This window comes from Liolophura sinensis, chromosome 9 (assembly GCF_032854445.1).
Source record: "Liolophura sinensis isolate JHLJ2023 chromosome 9, CUHK_Ljap_v2, whole genome shotgun sequence".
In the NCBI taxonomy this organism is placed as follows: Eukaryota; Metazoa; Mollusca; class Polyplacophora; order Chitonida; family Chitonidae; genus Liolophura; species Liolophura sinensis.
The window spans coordinates 33207975-33231601 of NC_088303.1; the positions used below are offsets into that span (position 1 = coordinate 33207975).

At 38.3% G+C, this 23627-nt stretch overlaps 1 protein-coding gene across 2 annotated transcripts; it reads left to right on the top strand.

The window, feature by feature from the left end:
- Window positions 1-4921: 4921 nt before the first annotated feature.
- LOC135474684 (copine-3-like) lies at window positions 4922-23209 on the top strand. 2 transcript variants are annotated; one of them, XM_064754239.1, is made up of 16 exons: window positions 4922-4985; window positions 6900-7040; window positions 8645-8824; window positions 9850-9924; window positions 10731-10805; window positions 11154-11237; window positions 12224-12313; window positions 13634-13729; window positions 14482-14565; window positions 15134-15193; window positions 16002-16135; window positions 18051-18157; window positions 18696-18838; window positions 19629-19865; window positions 20891-20911; window positions 22926-23209. In XM_064754239.1, the coding sequence occupies exons 2-16, from the start codon at window positions 6900-6902 to the stop codon at window positions 23112-23114; spliced, it is 1716 nt and encodes a 571-aa protein (XP_064610309.1). In that variant the 5' UTR covers window positions 4922-4985; the 3' UTR covers window positions 23115-23209. The 2 variants fall into 2 exon arrangements, with proteins under 2 accessions (XP_064610309.1, XP_064610310.1); XM_064754240.1 differs by lacking the exon at window positions 20891-20911.
- The last annotated feature ends 418 nt before the right edge of the window (window positions 23210-23627 follow it).

Consider the following 23627-nt stretch of genomic DNA (forward strand, 5'->3'; position numbering starts at 1 on the left):
GCTAGCCGCCGTTGTATAAGTTATACTATATTACTGAGTACGGCACTAAACACCAATCAAATAAATAAAATAAATCCAATCAAGTATATACATTTGTGCATCTGTTTAGAAATCAATGAAGAAGATGATGTTGAGAAGAAGACAGAAGGTCGTGCTGGGGAAGTCACTGATTCTAAAGACATCAAGCTGGATGTGGCGTCAGGTAATGTTGTTTTGTCAATAATATACATGTGCAATACGCCAGTGCGTCGTGTAAGTGAAATAATCTTGAGTACGCCGTAAAACACCAGTCAGATAAATAAACAAATAAATGTAGTCCATCGAACCGTTATACAAAGCGATTTCGAACTTTAGCCGCACATACCATGCGTCTTTCCAACATCAAGGAAAACTGTTGACTGCTTCTCTTTGCATGGTTCCGTCCTATTTTCGTACTTTATATACTGTCTTAGTTCTTTGGTAGTTTGTGTTATACGTCGTTTTGGGAATTGGCCTTGCAATTATTGACCTGGAACGTCCTTATTGGTTGGCGGCTGGTATACGAATGTCTGTTTCGACGCATAGATTTAGTCTACAATTTTAATCCAAACTAGACTCTTAACTATTCTTACATATTCTTGAGTACGGTGTAAAATTTGTGCGTCGAAAGACATACGTATACGAGCCGTTGACCAATAAGGGTGTTCAAGTCAATAATCGCAAGAGCAATTCCCAAACGATGTATAACACAAACCATCAACAGTTTCTAATGATGTTGGAAAGACATTATTAAGGTATGTTCTAGGCGACTGAGTGGAAATCAGTATTCAAATCTTGCGGATAACAACATGTCAGATGGCGATTTAACGCAACTCGAGCTCAGTTGGTTAGCGCGCTAGTTCAGCGTAATGACCCAGGAGTCTCTCACCAGTGCGGTCGCTGTGAGTTCAAGTCCAGCTCATGCTGGCTTCCTCTCCGGCCGTATTTGGGAAGGTCTGTCATCAACCTGCGGATGGTTGTGGGTTTCCCCCCGGCTGTTCCCGGTTTCCACCCACCATAATGCTGGCCGCCGTCGTATAAGTGAAATATTCTTGAGTACGGCGTAAAACACCAATCAAATAAATAAATAAACTCAACTCGATGAAATATACTGCCCTAGTCCCGGTTAAGCGGAATTAGACATAATCATGTAGGAGAAGGCAGAGATTCTGGATGTCCTGTCCATAATGAGAATTATACTCACTGTAAAACTAAGAAACTTGGAGTGAGGGCGATTGATGGAATGACTTTGACATGATAGTTTTTGAGTAATAACTTGTGACGTTGACTGAAATTGTTGCACAACACGAGATATGTAAACACCATATGCACCCATCAAATAAATAAATAAATAAATAAATAAATAAATATATGCATCAATTCGATGAAAGTTTGACCACTGACTCTATGCTTTGGTAGTACAATTTCAGCCAATGCAGCTTCAAAATTGGTTTGTAAAAATGGTCAGTTAAAAATTCTTGACCTTTAAGACAAAGTGTCTTTGTGAAACAGACTCAACTGCTCAAAAGTGCCACAAGGTTTGACTGAGTCTTATTAACTACAGTCTGAACTGATGTACATTGTTTTGTACTACAGTTAATGAGACGGTAAGTTTTAAGATTCAAATCTAGTATAAACCTGTAATATACCTTTGAACACTTTGCCCTGAAGTCGATAAAATTTGTGTCAATTAATTGTCGTATGTGCATAGGCCCGGTGTCACGAAATCTTTTGTGTAAGGAAAAGCCGTTTGCTTAAGCCACACAATACTATACTTTGTAAGTGTTTAACAATGCTATACTTTGTAAATGTTTAATAATGCTATACTCTGTAAGTGTTAAATTTTGTCGAGAAACACTCTATGGATGATGGACTTAGGCAAAAAAAAAATTCAGGTTTGTGACAACGAGTTCAGCCCTCTTTTTTGCGAGTTTGAAGCAAATAAAAAAAACCCCACATGATTATTCTTAGTATTGATTTGACTTTATACTACATCATCTCCTTGACAAATCGAATTTATCATTTACATGTATATAATCATGGGGCATAATCAGTAAAAGAGTCATTTGTTTGCAGAAAAAGCTAAAGCCTTCTGAAGGCGAGCATTATTGTCCATTTTGCTATGTGGATACTGTTCGGTGGGCAATGACGACAATAAGCAGTTCGACGGCACTTCTGGAGTGACTATCAATATGGCGAGCAAGTTTGTGCTTCGTACACGATAAAGTTCGTCTGCAACTTTCCAGAGTTGGTGATTTGTTTACTCCGGTTTTCTCCGGCGACCATAACACTGATCGAAATGATTAAAGTAGAACACAAAGTCTGCAGTGTTATATATATATTTGTTAAACAACGAACAAATAAACAAATAATTATCATTTATATATTTTAAAGGCTTATATCATATATAAATAAAGAAAAAAAGTCTTCAATACATATATATCAAAGAATCAACAAATAAAATAAATATCATTTATATCCAATATATATTAGTAAAAAAATCTTTTATCAATAATCAATTTATATGTGATAAACAACAAGCAGATAAACAAAATAAATGTATCATTTGTTTCAGACGCAAAAGCAGCGAAGGAACGTGAGTCTCCAGCCGAATCATCCCGTGGGAAAAAGGCCGGTTTGCTTTGTTGTGCGTCTAAACAAAATTCAGATGGAGAGGAGAATTCTAGCGAGCAAGCAGACAAAGGATCGAAAAAACAGACAAAAAAAGAATCGAAAGAATCGAAAAAAGAACCGAAAGAATCGAAAAAGGAATCGAAAAGAGAACCGAAAGAATCGAAAAAAGAATCGAAAAAAGAACCGAAAAGAATCGAAAAAAGGACCGAAAGAATCGAAAAAAGAACCTAATAAAGAATCGAACAAAGAATCGATAAAAAGCACAAAAAAGAAACGAAAGAGTCGATAAAGGAACCGAAAGAGTCGATAAAGAAATCGAAAGAGTCGATAAGGGAATCGAAAGAGTCGATAAGGGAATCGAAAGAGTCGATTGAGGAATCGAAAGAGTCGATTGAGGAATCGAAAGAGTCGGTCAATGAATCAGAGGAAAATTCAAGCGAAACGTCGTCCTAAAAAGCTAACAAAAGCGAGAAACTAATTTTAAATGTAAATCCTCAACAAATCCTTATTATAATTAAGCATTATACTGTTCTAATCAAAACCAAGTTGCAAATGGAATGAAATATAAATTTGTTTTATGTTGTAAATTATACAGCAGCTCTTCGTTCTCATTAGCGGTACATAAATGGCTTCTAAATAGTTGGATTAATGTTATCTATCGCATCACTGTAAGTGTATGTGTTCTGCTATGTAAACTGTGTACTTTAATACTGTCGTAATAAAGCACTGGCAAGCCTGATATATTTGTTTTTATCTCTGTGCGCAAATCTATTTATTTACTGTTAATAATACACATATACCAAGGTTTCTTGGTTTGTATTTACACGTATCGGGTATTTACATTTATATACGTAGGACCACGATATGCATGGCTGACGACAAAGGTTGATGGAAAAACCTTAATTTATGATCAGAGCATCATAGATAGCCAAGCGTCAAGCGGGGGGCGAGAATGGCAGGCCGGCTAAGCCCTAAACGAGACCAGCTCTTAGTACAAAAAGTGGAACTTTCGGGTATACATACCGGTTTAGGTAGAGGAGTATATAATTAAAACAGGGGTCTCCGTGGCTCAGTTGGTTAGCGCGGCATAATGGCCCAGGAGTCTCCTCACCAATGCGGTCGCTGTGAGTTCAAGTCCAACTCATTCTGGCTTCCTCTCCGGCCGTACGTGAGAAGGTCAGACAGCAACCTGCGGATGGTCGTGGGTTCCCCCGGGCCGTGCCCGGTTTCCACCCACAATATTGCTGGCCGCCGTCGTATAGGTGAAATATTTCGTGATTACGGCGTAAAACACCAATCAAATAAATAAATAAATATATTCAAACATATATATATATATATATATATATATATATATATATATATATATTGGTTTCTGCTACAATTTTCTGATTTCCTGCATAACCTTATGGAGTAAATTTTCATGAAAGATTGATAATCTTGGTACAAATGCCGGTACATGTACATTCTTGGTTGGCGCTGAGTAGGCCTATATTATTATAGTATGCTATACCTACTGATAGCCTGTGTATCTGTGTATACAAACATCAAAATATGAAATGTCCAAAAACTGACCATTCGAACGACAGACAGACCGTAACAGGCTGTTTGTCGCAGCTAGAAAATGAAATCGACCTGACCTAGGCGTGGGTCCAGGGGTCACCTATCCGAATACATATATATAGGCCACGGAAGCCCCACACTCTTACATCTGCAGAAACAATTGACATTTTCAGGCCAGTGAAGCGTATAACTGACAAGATCTAGTGTGATTAGGTGATCAAGTATTATTTGTGGTACAGACAAGGCTACATGCGGTATTATTTCCTATGGGAAGGTCTGCCAGCAACCCGAGGGTGATTGTGGGTTTCCCTAGGATCTGCCCGTTTTCCTCCCATCATATAATGCTTGCTGCCGTCGTATAAGTGAAATATTCTTGAGTACGGCCTAAAACGCCAATCATGCAAATAAATAAATAAATAGTATTATTTCCTATTTTCAAGGATTACCCTCAGTCACTACCCCAAGCGGGGTTTGGAGCTGAACAAGCAACCGCTACTCAGTACGCATTCGTTCATTCATTCGTTCTTGTGGCGATACCGAAGGAGGGAAGTAGAATTATTATTAAATTATTGGCCCATCAGACAGTACTCGTGACCCTGTCGGGTAGAGTAGCTCCTTAAACAATCCGCTAGCAATGATCATGCAGTGTGGTGTGATTGAGTGCGAAAGGGGCGTGGATTTACGGAAAAGTCGATTAGGAGTTATCTCCCCTAACTTCGACACGGCAGACCTCCACAAGGCTGAAGACAGAACACAGATTACTTGTCAAGGTTTGTTTGACACACACTAATGAAGAGAATACAGATTCAAGTGTCTCAGTGTTATTTGGCTGATGGCAGAAACAGAACTGTCTCTCTCTCTGAACCGGGAAGTTTTATTGATCATTATCCAGATCGTTCAAATGTTTACAACAACAACAACACGGAATTTTAATTCTCGCTTCAAATAATCTGGCAAGGAAAGTATACATTATAGTTAAATTAGCTGCCAGCAAGGCCAAGTTAAGCGAGTTAATTTGACGAAGCACAAGGGAAGTCATGTCATAGTGCGAATGCGACTGTATTTATCGTATGACTGAGAATTAGCTGATGAAGGTATTGCGACATACCACTGCCTGCACGTAGACATAAGTAAATACGATAGATCTGCAACGTATTCTGTATAAGCTATTGTCGAGACTAGTAAGATTTAGCGCTCCGTGGGATATTTCCCACATCAACTGACAGTCACGTTGAAAAGGCTCTGAACCTCTCCATTCATGATTAAGTCAAATTAACCTCTTTTGTTTGAATCAATGTATTTGGGCTAGCTGAGAATCTTGGCTTTGACAAATTTGATATATGGACTTGACATCAGAGCCAAGAATGTGGTTGGTGAGGGTCTACCGTGGGCTCTGTCCGGTGTCATCTCACCATAAGGCTGGCCACTATTGAATAGATGAAATATTGTTGAGTACGGCGTAAAACATCAGTCAAACAAATAAATAAATAAATAAAGAACGTAGTTAAATAGCAATACAATTAACTGAATCAGTGATGCATATTTATCTATTAAAATATTATGCACTTATTTTATATAGGCCTATATACCTGTAATAGTATAGAATCCGTAATCAAGAAGGAACATTTTGATCCCAGTTAGCAGTGGCATGCTAGTGATGCAACTCCATCTCAAGCCGTCACTTGCTCTCTGTACATGATTACACTTGAGTTCAAGCGTTTGTACAAAGTATTTAGGTGATTTGGACATCATTGGCTCCTTAATATATAGAGATAGATTAGAATCTGATTTCTACTGGTCAACCTTTTCTGACCAAAAAGTCAGAAGCCAGCATGCCCCTCTCTGAACTTGTTTTCTAAGAACTTCAGGGTTTGGGAATGAACATCCATCCAAAAATGCATTTAAATGAAGATCACAGATGTGCAATTGACTCTTTTTGACAACTGATACAAACTGGCATCAACTGTGTGCAGTGACTTTAACATAGAGTTGATATGTTGTGGACTTACATGAGAACCCACAACTGATGTGAGCTATGGATTTATGGACGGGAGAATGTTGTCATGCAGTAAACAAACAGCAATGCATAGATCAGTTGTTCGGGTTTCATACAGCCAGGCCTAAAGACTGGAATGAACAACAAGACCAGCACACATATACAGACTACATGTAGATTGAAAAGGGGCCAGCTATAAACACAGGTGACCCTAACACAGAACCTACTGCACAAACATCTGTAAAGCAATTGGCTCAAAAAGAGAGGATTTGAAGTTATCCAGAAAGATATGTTACCGGTCTGAAGAATGGCATTGTTTCAGATCAATGCCTTGGACTGACTAAAGAGGAACGCAAGTTTGACTGCTCTACTTAGGCACAATGCTGTCGAACAATTAAAATTTACTTGTCTTAACATACATGCAGTCTTTAGCCTGTCTGACTGGGTGATAACTTTATTTATAAGAAATGATGTATGACTGTAAAGTTCCCAATTGTAATGCTTCAAACTGAAGAGTGATAAGACTATGTACATGCAAGCCTGTATGATTTGCATGTCAAATTTATCAATGTGTGCTAAAAATATTTCATTTACTACAGCACTGACAAGTTGAACAAACAGACTTTTAACTTCCCTGTTTCACATTGAGATTGCTGTATAATATGTCGTAGTTGTTGTTTGTTTTCAGATGGCTCTGATTCGTGGCCAGAGTATGGCAACCAAAGTGGAGTTGCGTGTCAGTTGTAAGAGCCTTCTTGATAAAGATGCCTTGTCTAAGTCTGACCCTTGCGCTCTGTTGTTCATCCAGTCAGAAGGATCTTGGATTGAGGTGAGAGGTCACCAGTAACAAGAAAAGATCAGCTGAGACTATTAAGTGTTTGTAGGGATGTTTTTGTTAAAGTAAATGATGTAACTAAAAATGTTGTCTGTGACTTAAGTTGCTTATTTTTACAGGATTTTGAGAACATGATCATAAAAAGGTGTTTTAAGGTTTGGTTGAAAAGTTTGATGATGTCCTGATGATGATGATGTACATATACCATAAAAACAATTTAAAAACAAATGAAATACATTTAAATCAAAAAAAAAAATAAAAAAATAAGCAACAACCAAATATGAACATAACCATTGGAATTAGAAACGAATGGGATGAGATTTCCTGATATTTAGGAAATTGGTAACATTGGCTTTACATGTATTTCCACAGATTTCTTTATACATGTAGTTTTATTAGGGGTCCAAGCTAGTATCCAAGCAGGACACCTCTTGAAATCATTCGGATTATTATTATTATCATCATCCTTGTTATATGTTATTATTCTTATACATGTATCTCCAAAACTTAAACCAAAAATTTGACAAAACCGCTCTATGTAAATAACACAAGAGCTTTCTGCTAGACTGCATGAAACCATTGACGGCAATTTACGGTGTGAACAGGCACCAACTTCACAACAATGTATTCTTTCTGACTTTTGTCCTTGGCTATCAGCAGAAGTTATTCATGTTATGACCAAAAAAACAACTAAAATTTGACAAAACCATTCTGTGCAAATAACACGAGAGCTTCGTGTTAGACTGCATGAAACCATTGACTGCAATTTACCGTAGAAACGGTCATCATCTCTGGGACAATGTATTCTTTATGTCTTCTGCTCTCTGGCACCAACTTCAGAACACTGTTCTTTTTGTCTTTTGTCCTCAGGTACCAGGAAAAGATCAAAGCCACCTAATCTCTATTTTAGTCTTTAGTATTTGGCCAGTTGTAAATGATGCTTGGCAGTGTAGGGCTCAAATCCAGTACATTCCTTTACATTTTTTACCATTATCATGAACTTTATAGGTATCAGGCTAAATAGTAAAAGTCTAGTCGCATGGACCCCAGCAACGCTTTTGGATAACAGCTTTAATTTTGGACCTTGATATTTCAGGATGATGCATTTTATTAACAAGCATAGAAATATTTGTTTTTCACTTAGATCATGGCTGTCTGTTTTATGGCTGGAGCAAACCGAAGCGCCCGTTGAATACTACTGACCTTTGACAAACTACTGACAAACATTCTCTGTTGCGCTGTACAAACCTGCGCTTCAAATGATATTGATGGAAGACAAGGGGTCAACATATGTTAGACTGTGCAAATGCCAGAGGTTGACAGAAGTACATGTAACCATGTCCCAGTATTTTTATGACCTGGATAATGTGGATCTCACCACTTTCTTCAAAGGACTGTTTTCAGAAGTGTCCGTCACCCATTTTCAGGCTTGATGTGATTGTGCATAATGTTTTTTTTTTCTACACAGAAGTCAGTGTGACTATGATCGACTTTCAGTTTCAACTTTTAACATGTGAGTCAATCTGTGGATGTAATGAAAACTAGTCTATTGTGTACGCTATAATATTATGGGTATTTCTTAATTGTCAATTCATTAGATTGGAAGGACCGAAGCGCTTAAAAACAACCAAAACCCAACTTTCTCCAAACCGTTGGAAGTGGACTACTTCTTTGAAGAAGTTCAGAAGATACGTATTCGAGTGTATGACCTTGACAATGCTACTGCGTCCGTCAGTGATGATGACTTTCTGGGACAGGTGGAGGCCAGTTTGGGATCTGTGAGCTTTTTTTGTATATTTTATTAGGAATGTAGTAATTGTATTTTATGTGTAATACTGTATTACTGTAACTATCTTCAACCTTTTCAACTATTAAAGCACGTTTTTCAGTGGAATTTATGAATACACTTATTATGAAAATGACACCAAAAAATGATTTGTTTGTGTCATTACAGATGCAAGCTTCATAAAACTCATTATTTCCCTACACCATGAAGTTTTCTCAGAATGTTTCAAAATATTGTTTGCAGAAGTGGTTGAAAAGTTTGAAGAATTAGGGTATGTAATGTACACATGTTGAAGAAAAATGAATTGAATTGTTGCAAATAATATTTGCAATTCAGCCAAAACGTATGCCAGTGACACTTGGTACCATATATTTCCCGTCAGAATGATTTGGAAAATTGGTTCAGGTGCTGGAACAATTTTCTATTTTCTTTACATTAGCATTACTTTAGCCTTTATTTTGATAATCTAATCTTTTGTGACAAACCCTACATATTTACATGCTTTAGGTAAATAGGTATGCCAAAATAGACTCAAGATCACATTTCAGAAAAATATGAAATGTGGTCCAGTGCTGGAAATAATTTTATTTCAAAGGGAGTATGGTAGTCTCTATTTTCAAGAGAGGGAGTGCCAGATACCACAATACACATTTTTCAAATACTCAACACTGCACTATTTTGGATCCCCAGAAATACACCTGGAAAGTGTTGATCGAGTGAAAGGATGTGGAGACAATCAGAGAGGTTTTGCTATAGCCTATATCGTCTGAAAACTGACATAGTCATGATGGAGAACTTCGCTCTCATGGCCCAATCTGGAAATTTGCTTTTGATTTTGACTCGCACGTATGCTAGCTTCTTGGAACTTAAACATTCGCACGAATCTTTGAGCGTATACAGTACGTTCGGTTTTAATTTTAGAAGCATATCATCTAATTTGTAAGCTTATTTACACCTGTATACCCATTATCTGTGGCACTGGCTTTCTGTTATCTCTGTTACTTTGTCTGTCAACAGATTGTATCTTCATCTCCTTTCACACGGCCCCTCCTGAAGAAGAGCGGGGACAAGGCTGGCAAAAGCACTATTACTGTGAGTTATCATACTTTACATACTTTATGATGACAGTCTAAAGGAATAGCACCTTTCATGGTTAAAATGTGTTTAAAAACTATCACAAAATTTTGGCCTATTTCTCATAGCTTTTTTCATAAAAAACATTAATTATCTTGGTTATAGTGCCAATAGGCGATGTGATTTGTGAGAAAAGTTGTGAAAAATTTAGTTACGAAGTTTTGTGAAAGTTTTTAAAACAAAAGCTTTAAATTTATGATAAAGTTGTAATTTCTTTATTATGAGTGCAACCACTGGAAAATTGGATTAAGTCCAAGCTGAGTGGCTCTGTTACTCTCGGTTATTTATTTATTTATTTGATAGATTAGTTTCTGTGTTATGGTCACTTGTGTTTATAGCTGGCCCCTTTACAATCTACACGCAGTCTTTATATTCATTTATTTATTGCTGTTTTACACCGTACTCAAGAATATTTCACTTATACGATGGCAGCCAGCATTATGGTGGGTGGAAACCGGGCAGAGCCCGGGGGAAACCCACGACCATCCGCAGGTTGCCTGTTACTCTCTGTAAAAGCATCATCGATCCTACACATAAGATAAGTGGCACTGACATTAAGGTAGGTGGCACTGATTTCATGCTAAGTGGCATTGATCTTATGCCAAGTTGCACTGATTCTATGTTAAGTGGCATTGATCCTATGCTAAGTGGCACTGATTCTGTGCTAAGTTGGCATTGATCCTGTGCTCAGTGGCACTGATTTCCAAACTATTAGCAGCATTTGTTTGGCTCTAAGATGAGACCAGTCTTACAATTTGTTTCAGATCACTGCGGAGGAGAAATCCAGTAACAACGACAGTGTGCTGTTGACGTTTAGAGCTCAGAAGCTGGACAAGAAGGTAGGCTGTTTATATGCAGGTGATAGAGACTATGGAATATCATTTCTAGTGTGAAATCTCTGCGCAGGTTAACTGTTGAAAGAAACAAATAAACATTCAAATGTTAATTTTGAATTACACATGGCCTAAATGCTGTGTACATCTAGTCATTTCCTTTAAATTAGAAATGTTGATTATTTGCAGATAACGTTTTAAGGCAACTTTTATTTTTTAAGACACTCAAGTCTTTTTTTTTACATCACTTAAGTATCCCTGGTTAAAGTCATAAAAATAAAGATGAAAATGTGTTTTACATGCATTTGTAGTTGTGAATGTCGGTAATGAAAATAAACCAGCTTTTCTCTTCAGGACACCTTTGGTAAGAGTGACCCATTCTTGGAGATCAGCAGACAAGGGGCAGATGGAAAGTGGCTTGTTACGCATAGATCAGAGGTTAGTACTGGTCAGAAAGTGGTAATATTATATAGGTGAGAGGTTAGTACTGGCCGGAAGGTGGTAATATTCCATAGGTCAGAGGTTAGTACTGGTCAGAAGGTGGTAATATTCCATAGGTCAGAGGTTAGTACTGGTCAGAAGGTGGTAATATTCCATAGGTCAAAGGTTAGTACTGGTCAGAAGGTGGTAATATTCCATAGGTCAGAGGTTAGTACTGGTCAGAAGGTGGTAATATTCCATAGGTCAAAGGTTAGTACTGGTCAGAAGGTGGTAATATTCCATAGGTCAGAGGTTAGTACTGGTCAGAAGGTGGTAATATTCCATAGGTCAGAGGTTAGTACTGGTCAGAAGGTGGTAATATTCCATAGGTCAGAGGTTAGTACTGGTCATAAGGTGGTAATATTCCATAGGTCAGAGGTTAGTATTGGTCAGAAGGTGGTAATATTCCATAGGTCCACTGGTCGGAATGTGGTAGTATTCCACAGATTAGAGGTTAGTACTGGTCAGAAAGTGGTAATATTCCATAGGTCAGAGGTTAGTTCTGGAGAGAAGGTGGTAATATTCCATAGGTCAGAGGTTAGTACTGGTCAGAAGGTGGTATCTGTCATGTCAACATTCTGACCAAAGAAGAAAGAAACCTCTTTAACCAGTTATTACATTCTCTCAAATAAAATGATCAAAAATACGATAAAAGCAAACTGTGGCTCTTCTTTAATGAATTATTTCCCAGTATAAGTGATCACTCATCAAATTCAGCAATCCCTACGGCCTGATGTACATACCACATTGGTACATGGAAAGGTCTGACAGCAACCTGCATATGGTCATGGGATTTCCCCTGGCCTCTGCCTGGTTTCCTCCTACCATGGTGTTGGCCGCTGTTGTATAAGTGAAATATTCTTGAGTACGGCATAAAACTCCAATTAAAATAAATAAATAAACACGACTGGTGAGTGATAATTTTGTTATGATTATATTAACAGGTAGTGAACAACAACCTCAGCCCAAACTGGCGGCCGATGGAACTGTCGTTTATCGCATTGTGTAATGGCGATGTGAATAAACCAATCAAGGTGGGTGGCAATTTAAAGAGTTAAATACATGAAATGTTTGGTTTCGATCTCTTAATACAGAGTATATAACGTAGAAGTACAGAAAAGCTTCTCAGCTCTCTTCTGGGGGGTGGGTGGGGGGTTTAAACTACAGCATTCCTAAGGTCCTAGCCAATCAGTGCGGAAAATAAGTAGCCTGCTGTGGTGACATCAAGGATGATAGCTGTCATGACATCTTTGATGGGGGAGAACCCCAGTTTGAGGCTTTAAGTTGTCCCCCATTCCCAGTATCTTCATCGATGACATTGTTTCTGAATCTTTCTGTCATTGATGGAAAATTTGCATGAAATAGAGGAGTTATTAAGAAATATGAAAATATGTCTCAAGTTTTTTTTTCTTATCTTTTTGGTACATCCTACTTCATTTTCCTTAAAACCATATTCTTTGTTTTTATAGTACCTTTTCTTGTATCGTCTTAGCCCCATTTCAAGACATTATCACGTGGTTATGGTCTTCTTTTTTCAAGCTTTCAGTTCCCCCAGTATATAATATCTGTCTGTCTGTATGTATGTCTGTAATCATTTCTTGTAAACACATGCCCTGCTGGTTTTGATCAGATTTTCATGACACTTGGTGGGCAAGATGATACACGTATACAAATAGTATGCATATGATGTTGGGGTTGCATGAATTATTTTCAAAGTTTGATGATGACTTCCTTTCATGATTTAATATGGACCTAAAGAGAGGAAATACTTGTTTATGTCAGACGGTGTCGGCATCACCGGATGATGGTATATAGATGTGCACATGTTGTAGGGTGACATTACATCAGTTATTTACTGGGGCCCTCCTTGGCTCAGTTGGTTAGCGCGCTAGCGCAGCGTAATGACCCAGGAGTCTCTCACCAATGGTGTCGCTGTGAGTTCAAGTCCAGCTCATGCTGGCTTCCCCTTCGGCTGTACGTGGGAAGGTCTGCAAGCAACCTGTGGATGGTCGTGGGTTTCCCCCGGGCTCTGCCTGGTTTCCACCCGCACCATAATGCTGGCCGCCGTCGTATAAGTGAAATATTCTTGAGTATGAGTCAAATCAAATAAATAAATCAGTTATTTACTCACTAATCCCTACCATATTTCAGAATGAAAATCAAGGTTGAATGGTGCTCAATAGTCCATATCAAGGTAGCCATTTATGACTGGTGCTGTGATGAGAGGACACACCATCCTCTCCGATTGCTCTTGTTCTTACCTTTTAGTGCACTGGTTTCAGTGTCTTGCATCTGTTATTTTTGTTTTGTGACATAGTGTTACTTTTTTGTATTTTGTTCTTCGTTTGTTTCAGATTGACTGCTATGATTATGACTCTGCCTCAGAACCAGATCTTATTGGCACATTCCAAACAACCCTCAGTGAAATGTTAACAGCTCAAGGGAAAGAGGTAACAGATAAAATCATCCAGAGATAAGATGGACCCTACTGACTTTATTGTGATAGCAAAGTTTATTCTTTATGCTTTATTTTCCAATATTCTTCCTCTGAGTAAATTGAAATAGTCCCCTGGATTTATTTGTTTGATTGGTGTTTTATGCCAGACTCCAGAATATTTCACTTATACGACGGTGGCCAGCATTATGGTGGGAGGAATCCGGGTAGTCCCCTTTATTTATTTATTTGATTGGTGTTTTACGCCGTACTCAAGAATATTTCACTTATACGACAGTGGCCAGCATTATGGTGGGGGTAAACCGGGCAGAGCCCGGGGGAAACCCACGACCATCCCCAGGTTGCCGACAGACCTTCCCACGTACGGCCGGAGAGGAAGCCAGCATGAGCTGGACTTGAACTCACAGCAACCGCATTGGTGAGAGACTCCTGGGTCATTACGCTTCGCTAGCGCGCTAACCAACTAGTCCCCTTTAAGGTGACGTCATGAAATTCACACAATTTCAAATTGCCTGATTAACATTTTAGTCTTTGAGTTCAAGTGAATACATCTACTGACATTCATAAATCCAAGAGTAGAAATAAATGTACATTTTGGACTTGACAGAATTTGTACCTTGACAGAATTTGTATAAAGGTATTGCTAGAATCACTGATTTTGTATAAGGATCTTCAAACCTGTCTCTTCATAAATTTAGAATATTTTGTAACCATGCTAAATTATGGTTTCTTTCTGATGCTGTCTAGATTTCGTGGGCAGCGATAAATCCGAAGAAACAAAAGAAAAAAGGATACGCAAATTCCGGCATGATCTACCTCTCATCATGCAAAGTAAGTTTTAGAGTTTTTATGTGGGAAGCTGATCAAGCCATTTGTGGGTGGAGTTTGTCTTATGTTAGGCTATCAGTAGCTGAAAATATGAAAAAATCACATTCATAGAGCATGTTTTTTTTTTGTAGCAGATTTTAACTTTTTATAGTACACGGAAACAATGTTTTTTTGTTACATTTATGGATAAGAAGTTCTGTGCATGATAAATGACCTGTACTTTCGTCCATGGCAAAGTTGCACATTTTTCCTGATTCGTAGAGTTCTAGTGATATTAGAAAATTTTTTCCTTTCTTTTTTTTTTTGGAAAGATAGGATGATATATCCTGATGGGCAAATTGAGGTCGTCACCAAAGTCATATTTAACAAAATTTGTTAGCCTTAAAAAGTTAAGGCACTCTTTGGAATGATATATCAGATTTTTTTATACCATCGCACCTGTATTGTGTAGGAATGCTTTTGAAGTATGCCAACCATATTTTGTCATATTTTGAAAGTGCTCACAACATATGTACATTACCTTTGAATAAACCTGATAGACATAGTTTTAAGACAAAATTTTCTCTTTCAGATTATCAAAGGATACAGCTTTCTGGACTTCATTTTCGGTGGACTACAGCTCAATTTTACAGTAAGCTTTCTGTTCATAAAAACCAGGAACAAAAGTGTATATACAATGAGGGACTGATGTGCTATTATACATGTACTGTAATTCGTTAACCTTTTCACGTGTTTGCAAGGTGTTTATTCAAGCATATTCCAAAGGGATTATCCTGTGTAGACTGATAAAATTGTACTTTTTGTGAAGCCCTGAAACTGGCCAATCCAACTAATATTCCAAAGGGATTATCCTGTGTAGACTGATAAAATTTTACTTTTTGTGAAGCCTTGAAACTGGCCAATCCAATTAATATTCCAAAGGGATTATCCTGTGTAGACTGATAAAATTTTACTTTTTGTGAAGCCCTGAAACTGGCCAATCCAACTAATATTCCAAAGGGATTATCCTGTGTAGACTGATAAAATTTTACTTTTTGTGAAGCCCTGAAACAGGCCAATCCAACTAATGTAGTTTTGCCTCCAAAATCAAATTAAAAATGTGCATAAATTGCATGGAAAGTTCCTCTTTCATATGCGAGAAGGTTTAAGAATCTGGGTAGGGGATTCTCATGTTGTAGTGGAGTGGAATAGCTTGACACTGACAAGGTCTTTCAGAAAAGTCGAAGTAACTGTAAATCTTACCGTTTTCCACATAAACTGCACTCCAGGACTCTTTTTTTTATTTTGGTGGAATTTATGCATACAATTATTATGGACAATGGCACTGAAATGGTTTGTTTGTGTCACAAAAGATGTAACCTTCATAAAACTGTGCATGATTTTATTGTTGAATTGTTGAACTGTTACACACTTGTATTTTCTGCTTTAATTACATGTAGGTGGCCATAGACTTTACAGGTTCTAATGGACACCCTCGTGACCCAAACTCACTGCACTACATAGACGTACACAGGCCTAACCAGTACATCCAGGCCATTCAGGCCGTGGGAGTTGTGTGTCAGGACTATGATAGGTAAGGGCTGACACCTTTAAATACACCGTGTAGCTCCGATCATACAGGTGTTAAGCAGTACAAGTATCTGACCTACATGTATGTGTTTGGAGAAGTTTATTGTCCGATCGGCATAATGTGCCAAAGCTGTGCTAGTGCGAGTCTTTTTTTTTTCCCTTTCACCAATGTGGCTAACCTGGTCATATTTTTTTTAGCCACTTTGATAATTATAGAATCGTAACAATATTCAAAGCAAAACGGTGAATCAATCAAAAAAAAATCATGCACGACCAGTGAATTTCTCGAGCTCAGATTGGCTTCCTCTGAGGAGGTATGCCTTCAGATGGCCATAGATTTCCTCCACCTTAATGCTGGCTGTTGTCATTCAAATGAAATCTTGAATACAGCACGAAACACCAGAAATGATAAGAAAACATGAACTTTTCCCACTCGAGGACTTTCTAGGTTATTTCCCTTGAATACACAGCGCATGCGTTAACAAGTACAAACTATACTTCCGTAGGTTTTGGTTTGATGATGGACAGTGCGCTGAATAAAACATTGAATAAACATTGAGACATAACATTGAATAAACATTGAGACATAACATTGAATAAACATTGAGACATAACATTGAATAAAAAAAGGAAGATGCTCTAGGATCTCAGTGCGCACCATATCACTTATTTATTTATTTGATTGCTGTTTTACACCATACTGATGAATATTTCACTTATACGACGGCGGCCAGCATTATGGGGGAGGAAACCGGGCAGACCCCGGAGGAAACCCACAACCTCCCACAGGTTGTTGCCAGACCTTCCCACATACGGTCGACTGCATGGTGAGAGGCTCCTGAGTCATTGCAGCACACATATCAGTGGAGGTTGAATGGCAAAATTAGTATGGATGATGAATTGTTCCTGAGATAATGTGTGTATGACAAGTGATAAGTGTCCCCAGTCCTGTATGTATGGGTGGGTGCCAGTGGGATTAAATGTGTGTGTGATAAGTGATATGTGTCCCCAGCAGTGGGATTAAATGTGTGTGTGATAAGTGATATGTGTCCCCAATCCTGTATGTATGGGTGGGTGCCAGTGGGATTAAATGTGTGTGTGATAAGTGATATGTGTCCCCAGCACTGTATGTATTGGTGGGTGCCAGTGGGATTAAATGTGTGTTTGATAAGTGATATGTGTCCCCAATCCTGTATGTATAGGTGGGTGCCAGTGGGATTAAATGTGTGTGTGATAAGTGATATGTGTCCCCAGCACTGTATGTATTGGTGGGTGCCAGTGGGTTTAAGTGTGTGTGTGTGTGATAAGTGATATGTGTCCCCAGTCCTGTATGTATTGGTGGGTGCCAGTGGGATTAAATGTGTGTGTGATAAGTGATATGTGTCCCCAGTCCTGTATGTATTGGTGGGTGCCAGTGGGATTAAATGTGTGTGTGATAAGTGATATGTGTCCCCAGCACTGTATGTATTGGTGGGTGCCAGTGGGTTTAAGTGTGTGTGTGTGATAAGTGATATGTGTCCCCAGTCCTGTATGTATTGGTGGGTGCCAGTGGGATTAAATGTGTGTGTGATAAGTGATATGTGACCCCCAGTCCTGTATGTTTTGGTGGGTGTCAGTGGGATTAAATGTGTGTGTGATAAGTGATATATGTCCCCAGCACTGTATGTATTGGTGGGTGCCAGTGGGTTTAAGTGTGTGTGTGATAACTGATATGTGTCCCCAGCACTGTATGTATTGGTGGGTGCCAGTGGGTTTAAGTGTGTGTGTGATAACTGATATGTGTCCCCAGTCCTGTATGTATTGGTGTGTGCCAGAGGGAGTAAATGTGTGTGATAACTGATATGTGTCCCCAGTCCTAAAAATGCTTCCAAGGCCACATTTGATGATTTCATGCATTTTTGTTTTTTTTTCGCCCCCAGTGACAAGCTCTTCCCAGCTTTAGGCTTTGGTGCTAAAATCCCTCCAAGTACAGAGGCATCTCATGAGTTTGCCATCAACTTTAATGGAAGCAATCCATTTTGTGCAGGTATGATCAAAATGCATCACTAAAATAAATTGAAGGCAAGTATTTCTTATTTGTCACAATTTATACAAAGACTATTCTATCAGGTTTTAAAAGGACAGTTTCAACTAACACGTGAAATTATTTAATTTTTGTGATTGTGATGTGCTAAACACACTTTTGCAAGAGTGGCCCTTTAGCATTACCGGTGTACATTAATTTATGAATTTATTAATTTAATTTGAGTCGTGTATCATGGTACCTTCCAAAAAGATGACAAAATAGAGAAAGAAAGAGTCTCAAAACAAGACTTTGTAAGGTCACCATGAACTCACAGTATCAGGCAAAATCAGTTTATAGCAAAAACAATCAGTCATGGACAAAATTTTCAAATGTAGTAAATCTGCATGGACAATCTGATATATCCAGAATATGGTGATATATTAACGGTGAAAAACATGCCCCCAAAAATGATTACAATACAGGAAATGTGACTGTCATAGTTATGTGTCTGATAACATGGTGATTCTGACCTTCCATACACTGTTCTATTATTCTTCAGGTGTAGGTGGCATTATAGCTGCCTACAAGAACTGCATCCCACACGTGGAGTTGTGGGGGCCGACCAACGTGTCCCCGGTGATTCACCACGTGGCAAGGTTTGCCCTGGCCTCACAGAATCAGGAGCCCCAGACTGGAGCAGCGGTAATATGTGATGTGGTTATTTTCACTCTGTGTAGTTAACTAATGGGAATTCATGTCCTGTGTTTTTTTTAAAAAACAAACTTATTTCTTGATGAAGGAAAAAGGTCTTTTATAACATTAATACCAGCAATATTCTTGTTGATATTCTAGTATATAACAGGGGCCTCAGGGGCCTCAGTGACCCAGAGGTTAGTGTGCTAGGGCAGTACAAATACCTAGGAACTTCTCACCAGTGTGGTCGCTGTGAGTTCAAGTCCATCTCATGGTTTCCTCTCCGGTCGCACCTGGTAAGGTGTTCCAACAACCTGCCAATGGTCATAGGTTTCCCCAGGCTCTGCTGGCTTTCCTCCCACCATAATTCTCGTCACCCTTGTATAAGAGAAATATTCTTTAGTAAAGCATAATCACCAATCAAATAAATACGATCTTGTACATGGCATGTGTTGCATATATATATATATGTTGCTTGTACTCTGTTGAATTTAAACTCAGAAGTTAAATGACCCAAAATTTCACCCAAAAAAGTGCAGTTTTAGGGGAAGATAGATGTCATGAATTATTACTTTTGGTGATCAAGTGACTTACATGAACATTTTTCAGCAGGATATTATCTTACCTTCCAACTAAATTTCGAAACACATTTTTAAGAAAAATAGAAATCTCAGAATCAGGCAAAATGTACAGAGTATTAAGGTCATTTACCGCAATTTGTCAGCAGATCCATTCAGATACACACTTTTTCTGGCTCATTTCACTACATTGATCATGTTGTTGTTGTTGTTGTATGTAGAATTACTACATCCTCCTGGTGCTGACAGACGGTGTGATCACAGACATGAACGAGACCCGAGAAGCCATTGTCTACGCCTCCCATCTCCCAATGTCCATCATTATCGTCGGGGTGGGGGACGCTGATTTCTCGGACATGCAGGCCCTGGACGGGGATGACGGGGTACTCAGGAGCCCTCGTGGGGAGCCGGTCAAGCGTGACATTGTACAGTTCGTCCCATTCAGGGATTTTAAACAGGTCAGTGGCTAGGGTCAACAACAACAACACAACAAGCCCATTCATCACATTTACCTTAAGGACGCTTCTCTTGTTTGCTGTGTTATTTACAGTACTGGACATGAACCTCACTTAGCAGTTAGGCTTTTTCTTTTTTCAACCATTTTGCATGATTGAGAGCAACTTTGAATTCAATTTATCCTCCTGAATTTTGATTATGTTGTTTATATACATTTGGTGAGCTGGTAATCATCATAGATTCACCGAAAACATATTTTCAGTCTAGAAATACCGAAATAAGGCAAAGATGTACCTTCAAAATTTGCTTAAAGCAGCGTCAAGTGAAGATGTCAGAAAGTGTGGAAACTTTTTCCCATCAACTTTTGTTTGTGTTAATACACTTTCAGGCACTTGGTTGGTCTACATACATGTATACGCTCGTATTTATCTGATTCAACAACTACACAGCATGATTCCAGTGAACATATCTTCAAACCATCCTTTAATAAAAAGAAATCAACACTAAGAGAAAAACTTAACTACATCAAGCCGTTGTGTGTTTTCTTGGGTCATCTGAATACAGTGGTTGAAGTGTTGTATCATATTAAGTGTGGGTTGAGAGCTAAGCATGTCTTGTGAAGGAGTGTGTTGATGTGTTACAACTGTCAACCTCACATAGCTGAAGCTTGCTAACTGTTTAAACTGTTTAACTGTTCTCGCCGCAATACAGCTGCGATATTACCAAAATGAAGTTGAACCATAATAATCATTTGTTCGTTCATTCATTCCTGTAGATGTGCTGTACCTGCATTAGTTTTGTTGCATACACTATAGTTTAAATACCTTTAACTGATACTTGTCTTTTGTCTTCATCATTAGCATCCCCGTTCTGGCTCACTTGGGGCTGTAGTTTTTTTCCTACTTCACAGTGGAATGAGCAATTGACAAGATTTTGGGAAAACTGTAGTTTCATTTTACTCCAAAAAATTGTTTTATCACCTGATCATCCAGGAGTATGATAACCCTGCCTGTGTGTATTTGAACAGGCTGAGGGGCACTTGGCAGAGGTATGATGTCTCTTCTTATGTTGTATCTGTAGATACATGTATTTATTCTGCTTCTGTAGTTCATATTAGGCAATACCAATGTTATTTCATGTTTTGCAGCCAAGCCTACTCTAAAAAGTCCAAAAAGCAGAACAAAAACAAAATGGAACATCTACCTTTTTGTTTTGTTCTATCTTAATTGGTTTTTTTTTTATGAGTCTCTGTTTTCTTATATGTCTTGAACAGAAACAATTGCTGGGATAGTCCACATTTCCCACAAATTAGATTATTTTTCTGTTTTATAGTTATTTTTTATACCTTCCACCAACAATGAAAAAACAACTTTTCTATTTCTATTGGTGTTGCCTTTAGTAACAGTAAATATATATCCAGATACATATTGCACAGCCCTACTCTATTGCATTCTTCTATAAGTATCTCCATAAACAGATAGGCTCTGGGTACAACTCCTCTCTCCTTGAAATCAGTTTGTTCCTGTGACACATAAATATATATTTATATAGAGTTTAAATGAGGGCAAAGTTTTGTACTGAAGCAAACTTTTATTATACTGTGAAGAATGAATGTGTGTGTAAATAGAAAAAGCTTAAATTGTTTGACCTTTAAGAATACTGCTAAGTAAAATTATTGGAATCCACATTGGTTTGTGTGTCTAATTATCTTTGAACAATTTTATACCTTTACATTAACTTTCACCAAACTTTGTTCCGTCTGAATTAATTTTCTTCAACCCTTTTTATACGCTTGTCATGAATGATGAGAGATATTATAGTGTGATTGTCCGTCTGTCTGTATGTTCATCCATCTGTGTCCCTCTGTAGATTTGGCATTAACACCTTATTATCAATAAAGGGTGGCTCAAAAGCTCTCAATCTGAGGTACTTTAAGAAGATTCCTCAGGCATGAGGATGTTTCTCGTTCAGTTACCCTGAGAGTAACGATCTGAATGAGTTGTAACTTCCTTTATGTATGGGTAATGAGAAGCTGAGTTATTAACCTACGTAACAAGCAGATAGGATGACTTATAGTACCTCAGTCTGAGAACATTTTAGCTTCTCTGTCTGCAGAACAGTTTCACTTAAGCCTTTTTAGACTGAGGTATTCGTGTACCTATCATTCAAGTCTATTGACAGTGGACCATAGGGGGCATATCTTGAGATTCTGAAATATTGCTCGCAGACTAATTAATTATGTTTTTTTTGAAACAATATTTCATCAAAAGCAATGAACGGGATACACAGACTGGCAGAGCGTTTATACATGTCTCTCTACTTATCTAAATAATCTTACCTGTGGGAGTATGAAGGTTAAACACACCTGCACAACACCTGTAGCTTTATAGGTAGGTGAGAGTTGCTGGGTAATTTTTTGGAGATGGAAGTCAACTGTTGTTGACAGTTTAACACAGGCCTGTGAACATGAACAGTGACTTTAAAATTCATAAATGTTATATATACACATACATCATTTACTGTTCAGCATTTACATATGTAGCATTGTTTGTAGTGATGCTTTATACATCAAAGACAGCCACACCACAGAGTGGCTGTAGTAGCGTGGTTGAGGAGCTTGCTTGTCATTAGCTATGCTGTAGGTCACAAGAGGTGTGAGTTCAAACCCGGCCATGGAATTATCACATTGCTCCAGCTCTCTCAGTTCTTGGGTGATAACAAACGACAGATGACTCTATGCTGGCCATTTGCACAATATAAAATTCTTTAAAGACCACTTGTTTTCCACCTATATAATGTGCATGACACATGGGAAAGTTCGTCAGTAACTTGCCAAAGGTCACTTTCGTTTCCTCCATTCGTCTACAAACTTGTCTACAATTGAACAGTGTATAAATGAAATATTTTTGGTTATGGTTTTAAATGCCAGTCAAATTTATAGGGAGATACTGTGTATGCACACATTAATCGGTTATCAGTAAGGTTGTTATAAAGTTTTCTCCTACTGAACTGTTACTAGTTGAAACTTACAACAACACTAACTTGAAATGTTTGTTCCTTAGGCATCATCTGCGAGGCTAGCTAGCTTTGTGCTTGCGGAAATACCGAAACAAGTCACTGGCTATTTCAAGATGAGAGGTTTGCAGCCCCGTCCACCCCCTCAGCTGGCTGCTCAGCCTCCAGCACAGGCAGGTCAGCCTCCAGCACAGGCAGATCAGCAGCCGGGTCAGCTTCCAGCTCAGCCGCAGTGAGATCAGTGTCTAAATCTTATCTCTTCAACCTTTTCATGTTTAAGGGAAACTTTGAATGCAGTTTATCTACATTAATTTTTTTTATTACTGTGGTGATTTTTATTTTGGTGCCTAATTTTTTTAATTATGGTAATAATTTTTTGTTAGGTGCTTTTCATTTTTTTTAGTATGGCGATAATTTTTATTTTGATGGGGTTGCCAACATCTGGGCTTTAGAGAAAATGTTCATTTTCAGTCTAGGCAGAGAAATGCCCTTACAGCAACATGCACCCGATGAGCAAGGGAAAAGATTGAAGAAATAGGGTAACGAATTGCAATGTGTTCTACGCGAGACTACAAAGGGAAAGGCAGGAAATTGCCTTGTGTCAAATCCCTCTCATTCTGCATCAGAGCTGATCCCCCTTGGGGCCCATTTTATGAAGCAGTCATAACATCCATGGCAACGTCATCATGGTAATGCATAAAATGTACTTGAAACAATGTTGCGCCAGCTTTGTAAAACAGAGCACAAGT

What these genes read in the sequence shown, in the direction of transcription:
- LOC135474684 (XM_064754239.1), top strand. Translation starts at nt 6,900, where the DNA reads ATGGCTCTGATTCGTGGCCAGAGTATGGCAACCAAAGTGGAGTTGCGT. An exon ending in CTGGCAAAAGCACTATTACT is followed by an intron (nt 9,925 to 10,730) that starts GTGAGTTATCAT and finishes AATTTGTTTCAG; the next exon opens with ATCACTGCGGAGGAGAAATC. An exon ending in AAGCAATCCATTTTGTGCAG is followed by an intron (nt 18,158 to 18,695) that starts GTATGATCAAAA and finishes ATTATTCTTCAG; the next exon opens with GTGTAGGTGGCATTATAGCT.